The sequence below is a fragment of the Saccopteryx leptura genome, chromosome 8, assembly GCF_036850995.1.
Source record: "Saccopteryx leptura isolate mSacLep1 chromosome 8, mSacLep1_pri_phased_curated, whole genome shotgun sequence".
In the NCBI taxonomy this organism is placed as follows: domain Eukaryota; kingdom Metazoa; phylum Chordata; class Mammalia; order Chiroptera; family Emballonuridae; genus Saccopteryx; species Saccopteryx leptura.
In genome coordinates this window covers 55,011,596-55,032,059 of record NC_089510.1, presented here as the reverse complement: position 1 = coordinate 55,032,059, position 20,464 = coordinate 55,011,596, and the positions used below count along the sequence as shown (strand labels likewise).

At 38.8% G+C, this 20,464-nt stretch overlaps 1 protein-coding gene across 1 annotated transcript in view; it reads left to right on the top strand.

Moving 5' to 3' along the window:
* The window catches only part of SNX4 (sorting nexin 4), an 88,661-nt gene that overhangs the window by 24,282 nt on the left and 43,915 nt on the right, over window positions 1-20,464 (top strand). Inside the window, exons 3-7 of the mRNA XM_066347532.1 lie at window positions 2,955-3,090; window positions 3,168-3,317; window positions 4,593-4,640; window positions 13,460-13,515; window positions 19,668-19,740. Coding sequence (XP_066203629.1) covers window positions 2,955-3,090; window positions 3,168-3,317; window positions 4,593-4,640; window positions 13,460-13,515; window positions 19,668-19,740 — 463 coding nt within the window. The remainder of the gene's footprint in view (window positions 1-2,954; window positions 3,091-3,167; window positions 3,318-4,592; window positions 4,641-13,459; window positions 13,516-19,667; window positions 19,741-20,464) is intronic.

The following is a 20,464-nucleotide window of genomic DNA, read 5'->3' as shown; positions in this document are numbered from 1 at the left end:
TGTATTTTTCCAAAGCTGGAAACGGGGAGGCAGTCAGACAGACTCCCACATGCACCCGACCGGGATCCACCCGGCATGCCCACCAGGGGGTGTGTATTACAAGTTTTAGCTCTGTGAAGTTCCTGGGCTGTCCTCTGCTGAGATGTTGCTGTCACAATGGTAGGCAGGGCTGCAGTTGTGTTGGTGGGTGTGGTCTGTTGTGAGGGCTTTATGGCTTGGCTTTATAGAATTATGAGTTAGCAGTGGTGATGATCTCAGGCTTCTGGGCGCTCCTTCTCACATCTCCACACACCTGGGGACCGCTATCTCACCACTCTTTCTGTCAGAAGGAGACCCAATTACTCCAGGTTCCCCTCTCTGTACCCCTCAGACAAAATCCAAACAGCCTGAGCTTCCTGCCTCCCCATAGTCTGGCGGAGGAAGAAAAACCCAGTCTGGGTGTGTCTCTTCCCCAGACCCACCCTCGAATGTGTTTTATCTTTCGCTCCCCTTTTCAACCTACCTTTGGTTCATTCAGTGCACGGATCTTTCAGGCACACCTGCAAGCCTGGCTGTGATTTCTTTGCTGTGTTGTAGATGTTCAATTTGTTGAAATTTCTTTCTCTTTTTTAATTTTTCTTAAATGAGAAGCAGAGAGACAGACTCCTACATGTATCCTCACTGGGATCCACCCAGCAAGCCCCCTACTGGGGTGATGCTCTGCCCATCTGGCGCCTTTGCTCCATTGCTCAGCAACCAAGCCATTTTAGCACCTGAGGCAAGGCCATGGAGCCATTCTCAGCGCCCGGGGCCAGCTTGTTCCAACTGAAACATGGTTGTGTGAGGGTAAGAGAGATGTAGAGAGAAGGAGAGGGTGAGGGGTGGAGAAACAGGTGGTCACTTCTCCTATGTGCCCTGACTTGGAATCAAACCTGGGACATCCACATGCCAGGCTAAACTCTACCACTGAACTAACCCACTAGGGCAATTTGTTGAAATTTCAAGGGGAGAGGTCAGGAGTATCACATTCCCATTACTCTGACGTCATTCTGATGCTTTCTAACAGTGTTTGCTAGTGGAAATTTTAAGTAGTCAAACTAGTTTTAGATATTTATATGATTTTACCCTAACCTCTCCCAAATATAAGCTGAGCTTTTATATGATGAGTCATGGTTTTTCCTTCAGCCCTTTATATTAAAGGTAGAATGAGAGCCCTGGCCTGGTTGTTCACTTGATCAGAGCATTGTTCTGATATGCCAAGGTTGCGGATTTGATCCCCTGACAGTGCACGTACATGAATGTGTGCACTCTCTCCCTTCCTCTCTCACTCCCTCTTTCTCCTTCTCCCTTCTCTCAATAAACACATTTTTTAAAAAAGGTAGAACTAGAGATAATATTTACATCCCTCTCCCCCACTCTTTTGGAGTTAATTGAAATTTTGGTTCTTAGATACATCCAATTTATTTACAACCTTGAATCAAGATTTTTGCACTCTTATATTTCGAGATGAATGTCTCATTGTGGCAGATGTGCAGTTACAAATACTTTTTATTTAATGAAACAACAGCTAAGCCAGATTTTGCTATATCATAAAATCAATTATTATATATAACCTGAATTGACACTTTTAGTGTTCCTAATATGACTGTTTCTCTTAAGTCCAGAGGTTTTCTGTGACAGAAGGAAAGTGGCTAAGAGTGAGGGCTTGGAAATGGGTTAGTCTGAGTGCTGCTGTATCCACAGACCGTTGTGATTGTAGGAAGAACATATACTGTGCAGCTGCTTGCTTCCTCATCTGTAAAATGGTTAAAGTAATCCCTGCTTCACAGGATTGTTGTAAGGATTAAATAAAATAACACAACCTGACCTGTAGTGGCGTAGTGGATAAAGCATTGATCTGGAACGCTGAGGTCACTGGTTCAAAACCCTGAGCTTACCTGGTAAAGGCACATCTTCCTGCTCCGCCTCCCTTCTCATTCTCTCTCTCTCCTTTCTAAAATAAATAAATCTTAAAAAAGAAAAGAATCCTTCACGAAAGAAAAAAATAACACATGAAAATTTCTATTTTCAAAAAAAACATTTTAGCCTGACTAGGTGGTGGCGCAGTGGATAGAGGGTCAGACTGGGACACAGAGGACCCAGGTTCAAAATCCCAAAATCGCCAGCTTGAGCGCGCTCATCTGGTTTGAGCAAGGCTCACCAACTTGAACCCAAGGTCGCTGGCTTGAGCAATGGGTCACTTGGTCTGCTGTAGCCCCCCAGTCAAGGCACATATGAGAAAGCAATCAATGAATAACTAAGGTGCTACAACAGAGAATTGATTCTTCTCATTTCTCCCCCTTCCTGTCTGTCTGTCTTTCCTTATCTGTCCCTCTCTCTGTCACACACAAAAAAATTAAAACAAAACATTTTATTGGGGTGACATTGTTTAATAAATTATAGGTTCCAAGTATACAATTCTATAATGCATTGTCTATATATTGTATTGTGTGTTCACCACATGAAAATTTTTATTTTTTAAGGAGAGGTTGGGGGATAGACAAGAGGTGAGAAGCATCAACTCGTAGTTGTGGCACCTTAGTTGTTTAATTGATTGCTTTCTCATATGTGCCTTGACTGGTGGGGGTTGGGGCATCAGTTGAGCCAGTGACCCCTTGCTCAAGCCAGCAATCATGGGTCGTGTCTATGATCCCACGCTCAAGCTGAAGACCCTGAGCTCAAGCTGTTGAGCCTGTGCTCAAGCCGGATGAGCCACGCTCAAGCTGGCAACCTCGGGGTTTTGAACCTGGGTCCTCAGCGTCCCAGGCCAACCTTCTAGTCACTGCACCACCGCCTGGTCAAGTCACATGAAAATGCTTTTACTCAGTGTTTGGTTCATAGCATTCAATAAATAGAGTTATAAAATTTAAAGGAGGTTATGTGCAAGTATTTGTATTTTTAAAACATAATAGCAATCTTACTCTATTTCTTTTCAGGTCAGTTGAACATATTGATGGTCCGAGTGTCCTAACAGACTCACTATGGAGGCGGTATAGTGAATTTGAGTTGTTGAGAAACTACCTTTTAGTTTACTATCCACATATTGTTGTGCCACCTCTACCAGAAAAAAGGGTAAGAAATGACACGGCAGTACTGTTAAGAAATATTTAACATTGAGACTATTCTTAATGATTGTTTTGTTTACCTAGGCAGAATTTGTTTGGCATAAACTCTCTGCTGACAATATGGACCCTGATTTTGTGGAAAGACGACGAATTGGTTTGGAAAACTTTCTCTTGAGAGTTGCTTCACATCCCATCCTTTGTAGAGACAAAATCTTCTATTTGTTTTTAACACAGGTATTTTTCTTTTATTTAGCCTTTAAAAAAATTCATTTGGCTTGGGATTTTTAAAATTTTAAATTGTGGAATACTTATTCTTTTTCCCAGAGAGAGAGAGACAAACAGAGAGACAGAAAGAAGGAGAGATGCGAAGCATCAGCTCGTAGTTACAGCACCTTAGCTGTTCATTGATTGCTTTCTCATACGTGCCTTGACTGGGGGGCTCCAGCTGAGTCAGTAACTTCTTGCTTAAGCCAGTGACCTTGGGCTCAAGCCAGCAACCATGAGGTTATGTCTAAGGTCTCACACTTAAGCCAGAGACCCTGTGCTCAAGGTGTTGAGCCTGCAGTCAAACTGGATGAGCCCACGCTCAAGCCAGTGACTTCGGGGTTTTGATCCTGGGTCCTCAGTGTCCCAGTTTGATGCTCTATCCACTGTGTCAGCACCTGATCAGGCATTTGTTTTATTTAAAAAAATTTTTATATTATAGTTGACATAAAATATTACTAATTTCATGTGGACAACATGTATAACTCATGAAATGATCACCCTAATAAGTTTTATTGGAGTGCTTACTCTTAAAGATCCTTTTGGAGCAGCTTTGTTAATTTGTATACGTTTTTGTTTGTTTTGAATTTCAAAATTACTGGTTACATTATTCTTTTGGGTAACATTATTATACTGAAAGATAATAAAGGCAGTGCTTTTTGGTATATTGAATGGTATCAAAGTTAGTCTTTAGTATTTGAAGCCCATATTGTAAAATCTTGGGTTTGTCCTTTTCATAATCTTTTGGAATCTGTATTTAATATTTAATTTTGAACTGAAAAGAATTATTTGACCTCTCTCTCTCCCATCTTCCTTGAAATAAGAACAGAATGATTTTTTTTTCTGTTTTTTTCTTCTTTTCCAAGTGAGAGGAGGGAAGATAGATTACGCATGCGCCCCAACCAGGACCCACCCACCAACCCCTATCTGGGGCCATGCTCACAACCGAGCTCCTGAGGTGGAGGCTCCACAGCGCCATCCTCAGCGCCCAGGCCGATGCGCTCGAACCAGTCAAGCCATGGTTGCAGGAAGGGGAGAGAGAGATAGAGAAGGGGGAGGGATGGAGAAGCAGATGAGCACTTCTACTGTGTGTCCTGACCGGGAATTGAACCCGGGACATCCACATGCTTGCCTGATGCTCTTCCACTGAGCCAACCCACTAGGGCTAGATATTTTCTTTAATTTGAAATATGCTCTATGTCGTTTTATTTTGCAATGATTTTTAAAATTAACTTTAATTTTTAGGAAGGTAACTGGAAGGAGACTGTGAATGAAACTGGGTTTCAGCTGAAGGTAAGAATATTTGCATGAAATAATTGCTGTATTCCTTTACAATTGCCAGAACAGTGCTGTGCATTTAGTAGGTACTTAGTACTTATTGAATGAATGAATGTTAAAAATAGGCTTTGCATCCAGTATCATTGGTAAGATTTTCAAGGAAATACTGCAATTTAATTATGATTTGTATAATTTTAGTTACTAGTGAGACTATACTGGGCATATTTATGAATTTAATTCTATAAGAAAGAACATTTTGAAGCAGTAATTTAGACACAAGCTGTAGATTTTCCCTACAGTATGCTTATATTATACTTGGCATCTTTTTTGTTTGTTTGTTTTTTAATAAGAGAAAGGCAGGGAGGACAGGAAGGTAGAGAGATGAGAAGCATCAGCTTGTAGTTGTGGCACTTAAATATTCGTTGATTGCTTTCTCATATGTGTCTTGACCACGGGCCTTCAGCTGAGCCAGTGACCCCTTGCTCAAGCCAGAGACCCTGGGCTCAAGCCAGTGACCATGGGGTCATGTCTATGATCCCACATTCAAGCTGGTGACCCCGCGCTAGTGAGCCTGTGCTCAAGTCAGTTACCTTGGGGCTTCGAATCTGGGTCCTCAGTATCCCAGACAGATGATCTATCCACTGCGCCACCACCTTCTCAGGCTTGGCATCTTGTTTTTCTTTCCTTTGTCCTTACAACTACAACTCCCAGTGGTGCCCCGGTAATTGCTCAGTTTATTAGGTATGAAGGATGTTTCCAAAGATTGAGCTTTGCTTTTCCAATCATAGTAAACTAAAAGATGAGCCATCAGTCTTGCTGTTTCTTCCTCCTAGGACGTGGTGACCAGTTTTGAGTGGGCACAGGGGTCATTTTGAATTAGCATCTGTTAGTGAAATAGGCTTACTTAGTTTTTGTACAGCTTTTCATAGTTAGCCATTAGGATTAGTATTTGGGAATGACATTATTATCTCGAAATTGAGAGCATCATGGTGGTAGCGTGGCCACCCTACCGCTGCTGTGCTTTCTCTTTTGTTCCCAAAAGTAACAAAACAAAGGTTCTTGGAAATTGTCAAAGTCTTCATTTCTTGTGTAAATTAAATAGGTAAGTAGAAAAATATATAAATTGATATAATACATAAATTGATAAGCAATTCAGGTGATATATAACACAGTAGCAAAAGTTCATGGGTCTAAGCAACAAGAACAGAATATCTTTATAATAATTATTAAAACACCCTCTAGAGATTTATACATTGCTACATAAGTATATGAAATATAGCACAAAAAAATTAGGAAAAGAACTGTTTTCTCTGCACTGATAATATAATCAAATATATAATTCTGTCATAAACAGTTTGGGTTTTTTTTGACATTTATTTATTGATTTCAGTGAGAGAGGAAGGGAGAGAGAGAGACAGGAACATCGTTCTGTTCCTGCACGTGCCCTGACCAGGGACCGCCCCGGGACAATGCTCCAACCAACTGAGCTATCTAGCCAGGGCCATAAAAAGGATTCTAATTTATAAATATATATTTTGTTGGTAATTTACATGAAAAAAATGTTGGTAAAAAATCTTTAGCTGTTATTTATTACTTTATTGAACTCAGAACTAGAATTTTAGTTTAGAATTGATTTGAAATAACTGAACTGTAAAAAATTATATTAGGATAAGGTTTTCTGAGAACTACTCTAAGGTATGCTAGAAACTAAGGAAAAGAGCAAATAAATATAATTGTTTTGGTGACATCACTTTATATAATAGAAATTAAAAAATTTTAGTCATTGATTTAGTTATTAGTTTAGTAACTAGTTATCTGTTGTTTGTCCTTGAACCCAGTTTTGGTGATAACATTGGTAAATCTTGAGGAAACTCCTGAATTTCTCCATCCATGTAGACTATGCTATTTACTGAATGCTTTGAATCTTGTATGTAGGTGCTATTTAAGTATTCAGATATTTTGTGCATATCTAGCCTTATGGTAAAACCTTGGTTTTACTTTTATTTGTTTATTTATATATTTTGAGAGAGAAGGAGAGAGAAAGAGATGGAGTTAGGAAGGGAGAGAGATGAGAAGCATCAACTCACAGTTGCATCAGTTTCGTTGTTTATTGATTGCTTCTCATACATGCCTTGACTGGGTGTGCTTCACTGTATCACATGGAGCTTAGTATTGGTGTGGCTGCCTTGAGGCCTCAAGGAAAGGGTGAATTATACATGTTGTGTACTTATAATTCAGTGTTTATTCCCCTTTCTTAAAAAATTTTTTAGCATACAACTACTAGTTTTGTTGGTTTCTAAATTATTTCCAAAAACTTTATCTATCTATCTATCATCTATCTATCTATTTATTTATTTGAGAGAGAAAGAGAGAGCTAGAGTGTGCAATCAATGTATGTGCCATTATGGGATCAAACCTGCAGCCTTGGTATATCAGTATCAGGATGATGTTCTAACCAACTGAGCTATGCAGCCAGGGTGTATTGTTTTGTTTTTCTTTTTCCTTGTGACAGAGACAGAGAGAGACAGAGGGACAGATAGGTACAGACAGGAAGGAAGAGAAATGAGAAGCATTAACTCTTCATTGTGGCATCTTAGTTGTTCATTGATTGCTTTCTCATACGTGCCTTGACCAGGGGGCTGCTGCAGAGCGAGTGACCTCTTGCTCAAGCCAGCGACCTTGGGCTCAAGCCAGCAACCATGGGGTCATGTCTATATTTCCACACTCAAACCAGTGACCCCACGCTCAAGCTGGTGAGCCTGTGCTCAAGCTGGCGACCTTGGGGTTTTGAACCTGGGTCCTCCGCGTCTCAGTCTGACACTGTCCACTGTACCACCGCCTGGTCAGGCTGTTTTTCTTTTAAATGCAGTATTTTTAAAAGTATGAGCAGCCAACTTTGTACATCTCAGTTTGTTGGGATTATTTGCAAAATACTGAATCCTAGAGTTCATTCCAGACATGATTCCCACCAGCCTAAATTTTGACAACCATTGCTATAAAGAGATAGATAAGAATGTATTGGGAAAGATAATTTTAGAATGTGTCAAAATGGTAAACAAAAGAAAGTTTTTTGTAACCCAAGGCAGTATCTTTTTATTTTTTTTTAAAAGATTTTATTTATTGATTTAGAGAGGGGAGAGAGAGTAAGGAAGGGAAGAATAGGAAGCATCAACTCATAGTAGTCGCTTCTCATATGTGCTCTGACTGGACAAGCCTGGGGTTTTCAATCAGTGACCCCAGCATTCCAGGTTGATGTTTAATCCATTGTGTCAGCATACGTCTGCCTAAAGCAGTATATTTGAGTATAATCAGCATTATAATTGTTTACTCTGTGCTGAAGCCCTGTACTCTAATATACTGTTTTGGGTTTATTTGTTTGTTTGTTTGCTAAGTATTACCTCAGTACCTTTGAGGGTTAGTTTGGTGTTACAGTATTCCCATTTTTTAGATGAGGAATCCTAGAAAGTGACTTACCCAGGGTCACATAGTTGTAAGTGATGGAGTCTGAATCCAACTTTAGACTTAACTCAAAACTCTTCTTAATTATCATACCATATTATCTCTCTTTTAACTTATTAGCTATGTAATTAATGTATGTAAAGATGGTTGATAAAGGAAGTGTTGGAAACTATTTTTCAATGAAATGAGATTGTTCTGAATCAGACCAAAAATCTTGTATTCTTATAAGATTTTTGACCTTGGTTGCCCTGGCTGGTTGGCTCAGTGGTAGAATGTCAGCCTGGTGTATGGAAGTCCTGGGTTTGATTCCAGGCCAGGGCACACAGGAGAAGCAACCATCTGCTTCTCCACCCTTCCCCCTCTCCTTTCTCTCTGTCTCTCTCTTCCTCTCCCATAGCCAAGGCTCCATTGGAGCAAAGTTGGCCCAGGTGCTGAGGATGTCTCCATGGCCTCCGCCCTAGGTGCTAGAATGGCTTCAGTTGCAACAAGCACGCCTAGATGGGCAAATCATCGCCCCCTAGTGGGCTTGCCTGGTGGATCTGGGTCGGGTGCATGTGGGAATCTGTCTGTCTGCCTCTCAGCTTCTCACTTCAGAAAAATACAAAAAAAAAAAAAAAAGATTTTTGACCTTGGCTATTAGATTGTTATCCTCAAATTGAAATGTCAGCTTACATTTATTTTTCAGACATGTTTAATTTCTAGTTTGATCCTACTAGATTAATATTTTCTTAAATCTTTTTTAAGTAATAATTATACCCAGCAAGATAATTATGAAAATTTTATTACTTTTTATCTGTGCTCTATTTAACATAAATTTGAGCAACAGATCTTTTTTATTATGGCTGTCTATTGGCGTTCCATCTTTTGTTAAAAAAATATTTGATGTAATATTCATAATCAACTCAGTGAATTCAATTCAGAGTTTATCTGTAATGAACATATAAACTAATTAATTTAGTTTAAAGTAATATTACTTTAACTCAGTTAATTCACTAAGTTATATGAAATTAAGTGTCATTCACTTGCCCAAACCTTAAATGAATGAATTTAGGCTTACTTAAAAAAATCTGGAACCCTCTCTGTTGCTTGAAATGGGGACTTCCAGAGACAAGATTTGGGGCCTTCGAATCTCTGTGTACTGTAAAGGAACTCTGGGAGCCAACATGGAGATTCCAGATGCTAGGTGCCCAGAGTGTCAGTTATCTGCTAGGTGCAGTTGATACAGTAGTGAATGAGCTGGAAACATAAGCACCATGTTTTTTTCTTATTTCCTTTTTCTTTTTTTTTTTTAGCGAGACAGACTGAGAGACTGGGACAGACAGGAAAGGAGAGAGATGAGAAGCATCAACTCATAGTTGTGGTACCTTAGTTATTCATTGATTGCTTTCTCATATGCGCCTTGACGGGGCGCTCCAGCTGAGCCAGTGACCCATTGCTCAAGCAAGCAACCTCGGGCTTCAAGCCAGCAACCATAGGCTCGTGTCTATGATCCTGTGTTCAAGCCAGTGAGCCTGCACTCAAGTCAGATGAGCCCTCACTCAAGCCAATGACCTCGGGGTTTCGACCTGGGTCCTCAGCGTCCCAGTCTGATACTTTATCTACTGCGCCATCAGGCATAAGCTCCATGTTCTTATGGCGCATATATTTTAGTAGTTGAAGACATTATGTTAACATTTAAATAAGATACTTTAAAGTATGAAGCAGTTTACTTGTCTGTCCTGCACCTTGTCTTTCCTTTATTTCAATTCCTGTTTCATATCTTCCCTTCAACCTTGTCTAGTAAACCGCTACCCAGCTTGACCTCTCTCTCTAACATTGGCTTCCAAGGTTGACTCCACTGCAGGTTTCTTTTTTTTTTTCTTTTTTATTTTTTTAACAGAGACAGAGAGAGAGCCAGAGAGAGGGATAGACAGGGACAGACAGACAGAAACAGAGAGATGAGAAGCATCAATCATTAGTTTTTCGTTGCGTGTTGCAACACCTTAGTTGTTCATTGATTGCTTTCTCATATGTGCCTTGACTGGGGGGCTCCAGCAGGCCCAGTAACCCCTTGCTCAAGCCAACGACCTTGGGTCCAAGCTGGTGAGCTTTTGCTCAAACCAGATGAGGCCACGCTCAAGCTGATGACCTCGGGATCTCGATCCTGGGTCCTCTGCATCCCAGTCTGACGCTCTATCCACTGCGCCACCGCCTGGTCAGGCCAGGTTTCTTATTATTTACGTCTTAGCTCAAATGTTATTTGTCTCTCTGCAACCATGTGACCCAGTTTGCCCAGGACAGTCCTGGTTTACACCTGTTGTCCTAATCTAATTGTTAACGGTGCCCTTTTTTACTCTCAAAAGTATCCCCATTTTTTCACCTATCTCAAAATAACCCCTGGAAAAAAATCTCTGCTGTCACAGTCTTTCACAGTGATGATTTATTTCCTTTATATCACTGATAACTATGTATTACTGTGGCAGCTGTTGTGTAGCTCCAGGGTTCACATTGTGCTTTTGTTTTAAATGGCTCTTACATTCTAGTGCACAGCTAAGAAACTAGTAAACAAGGTAAGTTCAGATAGTGCTGTGTTAAAGGAAATAGAATAGGGTGGTATGAAACAATGAGTAGGGCTTTTTTATTTTATTATTTTAAACATTTTTAATTAGAGTTGACATACAATATTATATTAGTTTTAAGTATACATCATAGTCATTCAACATTTATGTACCTTTTATAGTGATTATCACAGTAAGTCTAGTATCTGTCACTTACATAGTTATTACATTACTGACTTTATTCCTGTGTTGTACATTACATTCCTGTGACTTATTTTATATCTGGAAGTTTGTACTTCCATAAGGGCTTAGATGGTAACCTGTCAGTTTTGGAATAGTCCAGGTAGTATTTTTATGTTGCATCTTTTTCTTTACCCTTTATTATTCATTTTAATAGGGTGACATTGATCAATCAGGGTACATAGGTTCAGAGAAAACATCTCCAGGTTATTTTGACATTTGATTATGTTGTATACCCATCATCCAAAGTCAAATTGTCTTCTGTCCCCTTCTATCTGTTTTTTTTGCCCCACCCCCATCCAGGTAGTATTTTTAGAGATCTAGCTTTGGGGAGAAGTTTCTGGTTTGGTGACATTTTAGGCAACTTCTCTTTTTATGAAATGTTGTGAAATGCATATTGAGTTAGGTATTGTGATGAACATGACCTGACAATGTTTTGTAAGCAAAGGTTAATAGGATGGTGATGTTTTACATTTTATATGACTTCTAAATTGGTAATTTTGTGATATTAAAAGTAAATTGGTGGGACCCTGGCCGGTTGGCTCAGTGGTAGAGCGTTGGCCTGGCATGCAGGAGTCCCAGGTTCGATTCCTGGTCAAGGCACACAGGAGAAGCGCCCATCTGCTTCTCCACCCCTCCCCCTCTCCTTCCTCTCTCTCTCTTCCCCTCCTGCAGCCAAGGCTCCATTGGAGCAAGGTTTGCCCGGACGCTGAGGATGGCTCTGTAGCTTCTGCCTCAGGCACTAGAATGGCTCTGATTGCAGCAGAGTGATGCCCCAGATGGGCAGAGCATCGCCCCCTGGTGGGCATGCCGGGTGGATCCCGGTCGGGTGCATGCGAGAGTCTGTCTGACTGCCTCCCCGTTTCCAACTTCAGGAAAAAAAAAAAAAAGTAAATTGGTGGTATTAAGAAGTATGAGATTCAAGAAAGGGAGGGTACAAATGAAAATTTTGTTACTGATGGTTTTCATGAAATCTCATCCTCATTTAAAAACATATTTGCATGTGACTATGAAGTCATTAACACTTTATTATTTAGTGATTTTAATTAGCTTAAAGAATATAAGGGAGTGATACATACCTTAAATTTGTAAGTGCTTTTATTTGTAAGAACTTTCCTATACATTAGCTCATATGCCCTTGAAACATAAGAAAGGTCAAGAAATTGGTGAAATACTGATTTTAGAAATAAAATAATCCCCTGAAATGCATGACAAATTGAGCTTCCATAGTATCTTTATTTCTTTTGGTGTCAAGTTCTGGGAGCTGAGTTTGTGGAGTATCATATTTGTTACATTTAAAAATACTTTTTAGCCAAGTAATCTGTTTTGTTTATTTTATTTTATTTTTGCAAATATTTATAATTATGGGTTAGAATACTAATGTAAAATTTTTAAGCTGATAGGGATTTAAAAAACCAAACCACATTAGGAAATTGATTTTTTTTTTTTTTTTTTTGTATTTTTCCAAAGCTGGGAACGGTGAGGCAGTCAGATAGACTCCTGCATGTGCCCGACCGGGATCCACCAGGGGGCGATGCTCTGCCCATCTGGGGTGTTACTCTGCTGCAACCAGAGCCATTCTAGCACCTGAGGCAGAGGCCACGGAGCCATCCTCAGCGCCCGGGCCAACTTTGCTCCAGTGGAGCCCCGGCTGCGGGAGGGGAAGACAGAGACAGAGAGGAAGGACAGGGAGGGGTGGAGAAGCAGATGGGCGCCTCTCCTGTGTGCCCTGGCCGGGAATCGAACCTGGGACTCCTGCACGCCAGGCCGACGCTCTACCACTGAGCCAACCAGCCAGGGCCAGGAAATTGATTCTTGATTGAACTACCCTTTATTGAACCCTATAGTTTCTGTGCTGGGTTAAAAAAGTAATTTGGTGGGTTTTTTGTTCTGGGTTTTTTTTGTTTTTTTGTTTTTTTGGGGGGGAATTTAGGATAGGATTTAGATCTATTAAGTATAAATTTATGCAATGAAATTATTTAGTGTTGATCTCTCTGTTACCTAGAAATAGGGAAAGATAGTTAAAAAGTTGTGTTGTCTTGTAACATTTTCTGCCAGCTAGTAATTTGATGTCATCTAGCTTGTTTTACTTTAGTACAGTATTACTTTAGTATAGGCATTTCCATATTATTTTCTTTCCTGTAATACTGATCCTAAAAATGAGAAAAACCAATGTATATTTAGTTTGGATTCCACCTGAGAACTACCCTCAGTAATGCACAGGCTCCAAAGCAGTAGTTTTCATTTAGTATATCTGTACAGATTATTGCTTTTCTTGATTTTGAGAAAAAGTAAACTACTTTTTTCATATGATCTAGTTTGAGTTATAATAATGCAGAGCTATATGCCTGTTAGCATATTGGTGTTTACAGTTATTTTTCTTTGATATCATTGAATGCCATGTATTCAGTTTAATTTATAATGTCATTTTTGTCGTGTTTTCAAAAATACTGTTTTTTTAGATATGTTGAATGTGTTTGACACAAATGAAATGAAGGAAACTGTACATAAGCATCTTAATTCTAAAGGGAAAATAAAACTGTTTGGATTTATACCCTGAAATGTAATTATATTAAGTGAATAAATTATTTTTTCCAGGCAGACTCCAGGTTAAAAGCGCTTAATGCAACATTCAGAGTGAAAAACCCAGACAAGTAAGGTTTTGTTTTAATAACAGTTACAATGTTGTTTTGAATGGTGCCTATCTATTTAATTTTTCATTTCTGAATGTATGCACTTTATTTGCTAAATATTTTAAATACTAATTCATATTTAGTGAAATCATTTTACAGTCTAAAACTGATTTCAAAATTTGGTGACTTGATTGGGTTTCAGGTTGTAACTTCTGAAGTTTTAGAAAACTAAGCCACTGCTTTTTCCTAGAATATTTTGAATGTTGAAGGTATCAGAAAAATGAGAAAAGCAATTTTAATTTCATAAAAATAGTTTTTCTCATATGATTTTGCTTGTCAAATATGTACAAAAGGTCAAGATAAGAAGATTCTGTATTACATGCATATTTTAATAATAAACTGTTTTGCATACCAAGAAAACTTCTCATAGGTAAATGTATACTAGTATAATAATTTCATAGAGATGTATGTATGTGACAATTACTTAACTTCATTAACTTTATAATGTTTGGTGTTTGTGGAAGCATTTCTGTATTAAAGGAAGCTAGTATATTCAGAAATAACTTTTCTTAGGATAGGACCTAGCCAACTATTTCTTAAGATTTTGGTTTTGCTCATTCTCTGAGTTTGTTGGATAAATCAGTCTCTTCACTTATATGGACTTTCACCTGGTGTTTGGTTCAGCTGAGTCTTTCTGTTAGTAAGTTGCTTAGGCAGATGAGGCTTTTTTATTTTTCATGACTAAGTTTATGAGGTCTGTTAGAATTTCTCTAGTTAGGCCTTAGGCATTAATTTCTATGTAGTATACATTCTTAGCAGACAAAGGCCAAGTTTGCATTGTCTAATAGCCCATTAGGCCTGACTTTATAAACCATAATACATTAACATAATGCCTTTAGTTTTTAAGATAAATTGTGAATATGAAATATAAGTAAATATCTTAAAGTTTTGTTAAGAAATTGTGATGGTAACCATTGAGATTTTTTTGTTTTGTTTTGTTTTTGTATTTTTCTGAAGTTGGAAACGGGGAGGCAGTCAGACTCCCGCATGCGCCCGACCGGGATTCACCCGGCACGCCCACCAGAGGGCGATGCTCTGCCCATCTGGGGTGTCGTTCTGTTGCAACCAGAGCCATTCTAGCGCCTGAGGCAGAGGCCATGGAGCCATCCTCAGCGCCCGGGCCAACTTTGCTCCAATGGAGCCTTGGCTGCGGAAGGGGAAGAGAGAGACAGAGAGGAAGGAGAGGGGGAGGGGTGGAGAAGTAGATGGGCGCTTCTCCTGTGTGGGAATCGAACCGGGACTCCTGCACGCCAGGCCGAGGCTCTACCACTGAGCCAACTGGCCAGGGCCTGAGATGTTTTTTTAAATCAACTTTATTTCTTAAAAGTAGTTTTAGGTTGACAACAAAATAGAGCAGAAAGTAGAGAGTTCCCATACACCCTCTGTCACTGTGCCTGAATACCACCGCTACACGTGCATAACCTCTCCCAGTCTGTTAACAGCCTCACTGGAGTGGTTCATTTGTTACAGTCGATGAACCTACATTGACACAAATTGTCACCCAAAGACCATAGTTTACATTAGGATTCACTCTTGGTGTTATATATTATATGGGTTTTGACAATTGTATACGTTATTATAGTATCATACAAAGTATTTTGACTGCCTCAACAGAGCCTCTTTGTCCCGCCTTTTTATCCCTTCCTCCCTGCAGCCATGGCAACTGCTGAACTTTTTACTGTCTCCATAGTTTTACCTTTTCCAAATGTCTTATCATATAGGATGTAGCTTTTTCAGATAGCTTCTTTCACCTCGTAATGTGCATTCACGGTTCCACTGCGGTTTTTATAAGGGTTAAAAATGACATTCATGGTATAAAAGAGATGTTTTCTAGATGAAGAACTAAAATTATGTCACCCTTTAGGAAAAGCTTTGGAAAATCTTACAAGGAAAGTTTATGACATTGATGGATGTACATTTATTAGAGCAGCATGTACATGAGACTTTTTCAATTAGTATTTTAATATTAATATTTTGTCAACTGAATGTTTTCCAATTTAATGAAAAACATAAATATTTTGTCAGTTGAATGTTTGTCTAACTAGTTGAATGACCTAACTAGGTTTTCTAGATTGCTAAATTTTATGCAATATCCATATTCAATACAGTCAAGCGCCACTTAACATTTTGGTTAACAACAGACCACATATATGATGGTGGTTCCTTAAGATTATAATGGAACTGAAAAATTTCTACTGCCTGGTGATGTAGTTGTCTCAGATGTCATAAGATAACACATTACTTGCCTATTTGTGGTGATACTGGTGTAAAACCTGCGCTGCACCTTATATAGAAATACAGCACAAATAATTACGTACAGTACGTAGTGCTTGATAATGATAAACAACTATGCTACTGGTTATGTAGCTAACATAGTATACTTTTAATCATTATTTTAGTGTGCTCTTTCTACATATAAAAAAAGGTTTGCTGTAAAACTGTAGGCTGTGTTGCACTGACAGCAGCCTCATATATCTCATGTTTACTATGTCTCTTTTTTTTTCTTGTGACAGAGACAGAGAGACAGAGAGGTAGAGACAGACAAGAAGGGAAAGAGATGAGAAGCATCAATTATTCATTGCGGCACCTTAGTTCTTCATTGATTGCTCTCTCATATGTGCCTTGATGGGGGGTGGGGGCTACAGCAGAGCAAGTGACCTCTTGCTAAAGGTCATGGGCTCAAGCCAGTGACCATGGGGTCATGTCTATGATCCCATGCTCAAGCCAGCTACCCCCCGCTCAAGCTGATGAGTCTGTGCTCAAGCTGGGTGAGTCCATGCTTAAGCTGGATGAGCCTGCGCTCAAGCCCACAACCTCAGGGACTCAAACCTGGGTCCTCTGCTTCCCAGTTCGACGCTTTATCCACTGTGCCATCTCCTGGTCAGGCACTATGCCTCTTGATTGCATCATTTTCTCTTGTGCACGATTTAATATTTCCTTTTTTTCTTTTGCTTGATTTAATCTTATCTTGTTTTGTATAGTAACATGCTGTACAGACATGTAGCATATGAGGAATAGGCTATACCAACAATTTTCAACTGGTATACTGAAAGAATTTTTAAAACATGCACTACTTGACTATTTAGTCAGGGGCACCGACCTCTTTTCCCTTAGACTGTCAAATGAAAAAATGACAGCAACCAATGCAACAGTAACTCTGGTGTGAATGAATCATCATAATTATACCTTTTTTTTTGTCAGATTGGCAAAAAATATTTTTTTTGGTGTGCCACAGAATTTTAGTAATTAGTTTTGTATGCTATGAGATGAAAAAGGTTGAAATTGCTGGGCTATGCCATTGAGGTTTGTGTACGTACCCTCTATGATGGTCACACAATGACAGAATTGCCTAACAGCATATTTCTCAGAATGTATCCATGTTGTTATGTGGCACATGACTGTATAGAATTTTAAATGTGATACGATGAATGACATAACCAAGGCAATTATTTATTTCTAAGTTCTTGTTAAAGTGTATAATTATGGTGTAATCAGTAATAGGATTTTTTTGCCTTAAGTTTAAGATAAGAGAATTGTCTATATCAGTGATTGTTATAACAAATTCTTAATATACAGAATTTCTGTTATACATCTCTCTGGCCCAGTAAATTAGTTATTGTTCATATCATTACTAAAATAGTTTACATCACTGAAATACTTTTATTCTATCCTTTCTTAAAGTCTAGAAAACCCAAAAGGTTATTTTAGAGTGATTACCAATGTGATAATTGCTACATGCATGTTTATCTTTCTTAAAACTAGACTGTTAAGAGCAGTGAAGAGGAGAACCTAGGGTCTTGTACTTTTATGTGGCAATATTTGGACAGTGTTTGAGCAATATTTAGGACATGGACCAGTTGTTCAGTAGAATGTGTGGGATGAAAGGCGGGAGGAAGTACAGACGGCACTTAGGTTTCCATCTCTAAGATGTTAAGAACATAAGGGAGGGTAAGGTGAGTTTTGGATATGAACAAGTATAAATATCTGCTAGTCAGTCAGCATTATGTATTTGGCATTTAGGAGAGAGAAGTTGGGCTAAAGGTAGAAATTGGAATTCAGCAGCATTGTAGACCATAATTGTGAAGCTTTGAAAGATTGATTGTAAAATGGCTAAGGAGTTTGGACTGATCGGAAGAAGCTGACACTTAAGGGTGTTTTCCAGAGTGTAATCTGAGACTTCCAGCAACTGAATTCTATAGGTGAGCTTTCATAACTTCAGATTCCTGAGTCCCCTTAGGGCCTCTGTACAGTTGTGTAGTTATTCACAACTCTCTCTTACTGGGAGGCCCTCAGTAGTGTTTGTGTAAACACTTCAGGGCTAAAGTTGGAGTGTAGGAGATGGGTGAAGGAAATGAGTACTGCCAAGGAGACTTTAGGAGTGACCAGAGAATAAAAGGAATAGCATGACAAAATGTCACTGATGTCAAAGAAACACATTTTTGAGGAGGGTGAAGTCAGCTGTTACTTTGCTGGAAGGATCAAGTAAAATAAGAACTAAGGTATGTCAGTGGATTTTAGCAACATGAAACAATAGGTGACTTTGTTGAGAATATTCCTCCACTACAGTGCTGGAGGTGAAATTAGATTGTAGTGGCTGAGCAGTGAATGGGAAGGGAAGAAGTGGTCCCTGCTAAAGAGATAATGCCTTGTAGAAGTGTGGCTGTAAAAGGAGCGTTGAGAAGGCGTTAAGAGTTAGGTGTGTTGTCAAGGAAATGTGTGTGTGTCTGTGTGTGTTTTTTAATCTAAGAGAAACCCATGAATTAATTGATATACTAATGATAAGGAATCAGTAGAGAGAGGAAGTTAGAAAACAGGCATATGGAGGATAGCTGGGGGAGAATCTCAAGTATTGGATGGGAAGAAGGGTCTAGAGCAGGGGTCTCAAACTCAACTCAGCATGTGGGCCACAGAGCAAGATCACAGCCATTCGGCGGGCCGCACTAGGTCTACAAAAGGCAACTGTTACGCAACACTTTTCTCACTGCAGTTGAAAACAAAAAAAAATCAGTACAACAAGCACAATCGTACATGCAGTTTACTCAGTGTCACAAAACGACCAGAAACTGTAGTTCGCATCACAACTGCTGTTAACTAAGCTAATATCTAGCTAGGATGCTAGAGAAATGAAAAATACAAGTAGGCCCCTAGGCTTACTTAATTTTATCCAAAATATTTTGAACTTCGTGGATTAGTCTGTGGGCTGCACAAAATTGTTCGGCGGGCCGCGAGTTTGAGACCCCTGGTCTAGAGGGAAGGAAAATAATGTAATATTGGAAAATTTCTAAGTTTACTGGTAGGAGGTGGAGGTAGTTTCTATCTGATTAATCTTTGAAGCTAAGTTACAGAGTGACAGATGGTGGTATCAGACATTTCAGGTTTTAATGGAGAATGGCAGTTATTAGATTAGGAGCATTAAGATTGAGGTTAGAGACGATGAGTTTATGTCTGCACCATAAGTTTTTTTAGCTCCGTAAATATTTTCCTGTTTTTTGTTTTTAAGTAATTTTTCATTCCAGCAAATATTTATCTCTATCTCAGTTCCACAGTACAAATGATGAAGTATGACATTTCTTCTCAGCTTTAAAAATATCAAAAGAAATTATGGTGGTTTTATTTTAGAAGTTTTAAAGTTTGTATTGGTATATAAATGTTCAAGGCCAGTATATGTTTAAATAGAATCAGTTTTATTATTCTCAGGTACTACACTTGATCCTTGAACAACATAGGAGTTAGGGGCACCAATACCGCCTCCCCCACATAGTCGAAAACCCACATGTAACTTTTGACTCCCCCAAAACTTAACTACTAACAGCCTACTATTGACCAGAAGCCTTGTTGATAAAGTTGATTAACACATATTTTGTATGTTATATGTATTTTGTACTGTATTCTAACAGTAAAGTAAACTAGAAAGAAGTAAATTTTAAGAAAATCTTAAGGAAGATAAGAGATAAAATACATTTACAGTTATTTACTGGGGGGAAAAGTCCACATATAAGTGGACCTGCACAGTTCAAATCTGTGTTGTTCAAGGGTCAGCTGTACTGTCTTGTCTTTTAGTTTTTGATGTGTTTTCATGAGAAAAGTTATGTTTTATCCATTTCCTGTTTCAGGAGATTTACTGACCTAAAGCACTACAGTGATGAACTGCAGTCAGTGATCTCACATCTTCTTCGAGTCAGAGCTGTAAGTGGTCCGGAAGAGGTTTTTGACACAAATCTGTAAGAAAGTGCTTCTCATTTAATCATTGCTTTGGAGTATTGGATGGTATTTATAATGAATAACTGAATTTTACAATTAAATCTGGAGTGTTTATCATCCAAACTGCATTTTTTTAAAAATGTGAAATGTTTCCTAGCATAAACGACTTGAAGACATTTAACCTATTGTTTTTTCTATAGTTTATATATGGTTGTTTTGGCATTTTGTGAAAAGATGTGTTTCAGTGTTGGAAATATAATTAAATAAGTAGTATTTTATTTATTTTTTAAAAGATTTTATTTATTCATTTTATAGAGTAGAGAGAGAAAGAGAGAGAAGGGAGAGAGAAGGTGGAGGAGCAGGAAGCATCAACTCCAATATGTGCCTTGAGCAGGCAAGCCCAGGGTTTCGAACCAGCGACCTCAGTGTTCCGGGTCAACACTATTCACTGTGCTACCACAAACCAGGCAATATAAAAGTGGGATTTTATGTCTACATATAATATCTGTTTTTTTCAAGGTTTGTGAAATAGTTTATATGTTAAACCAATGATTTTCAACCAGTGTGCTGCAAGAATTTTTAAAACATGCAATACCCAGCTACAGTATTTAGTCAGGGACACTGACCTCTTTTCCCTTAGATTGTCAAATAAAAAAATGGCAACAGCCAACAACAATAGCCATCTGATGTGAGTGAATCAAAATTATAC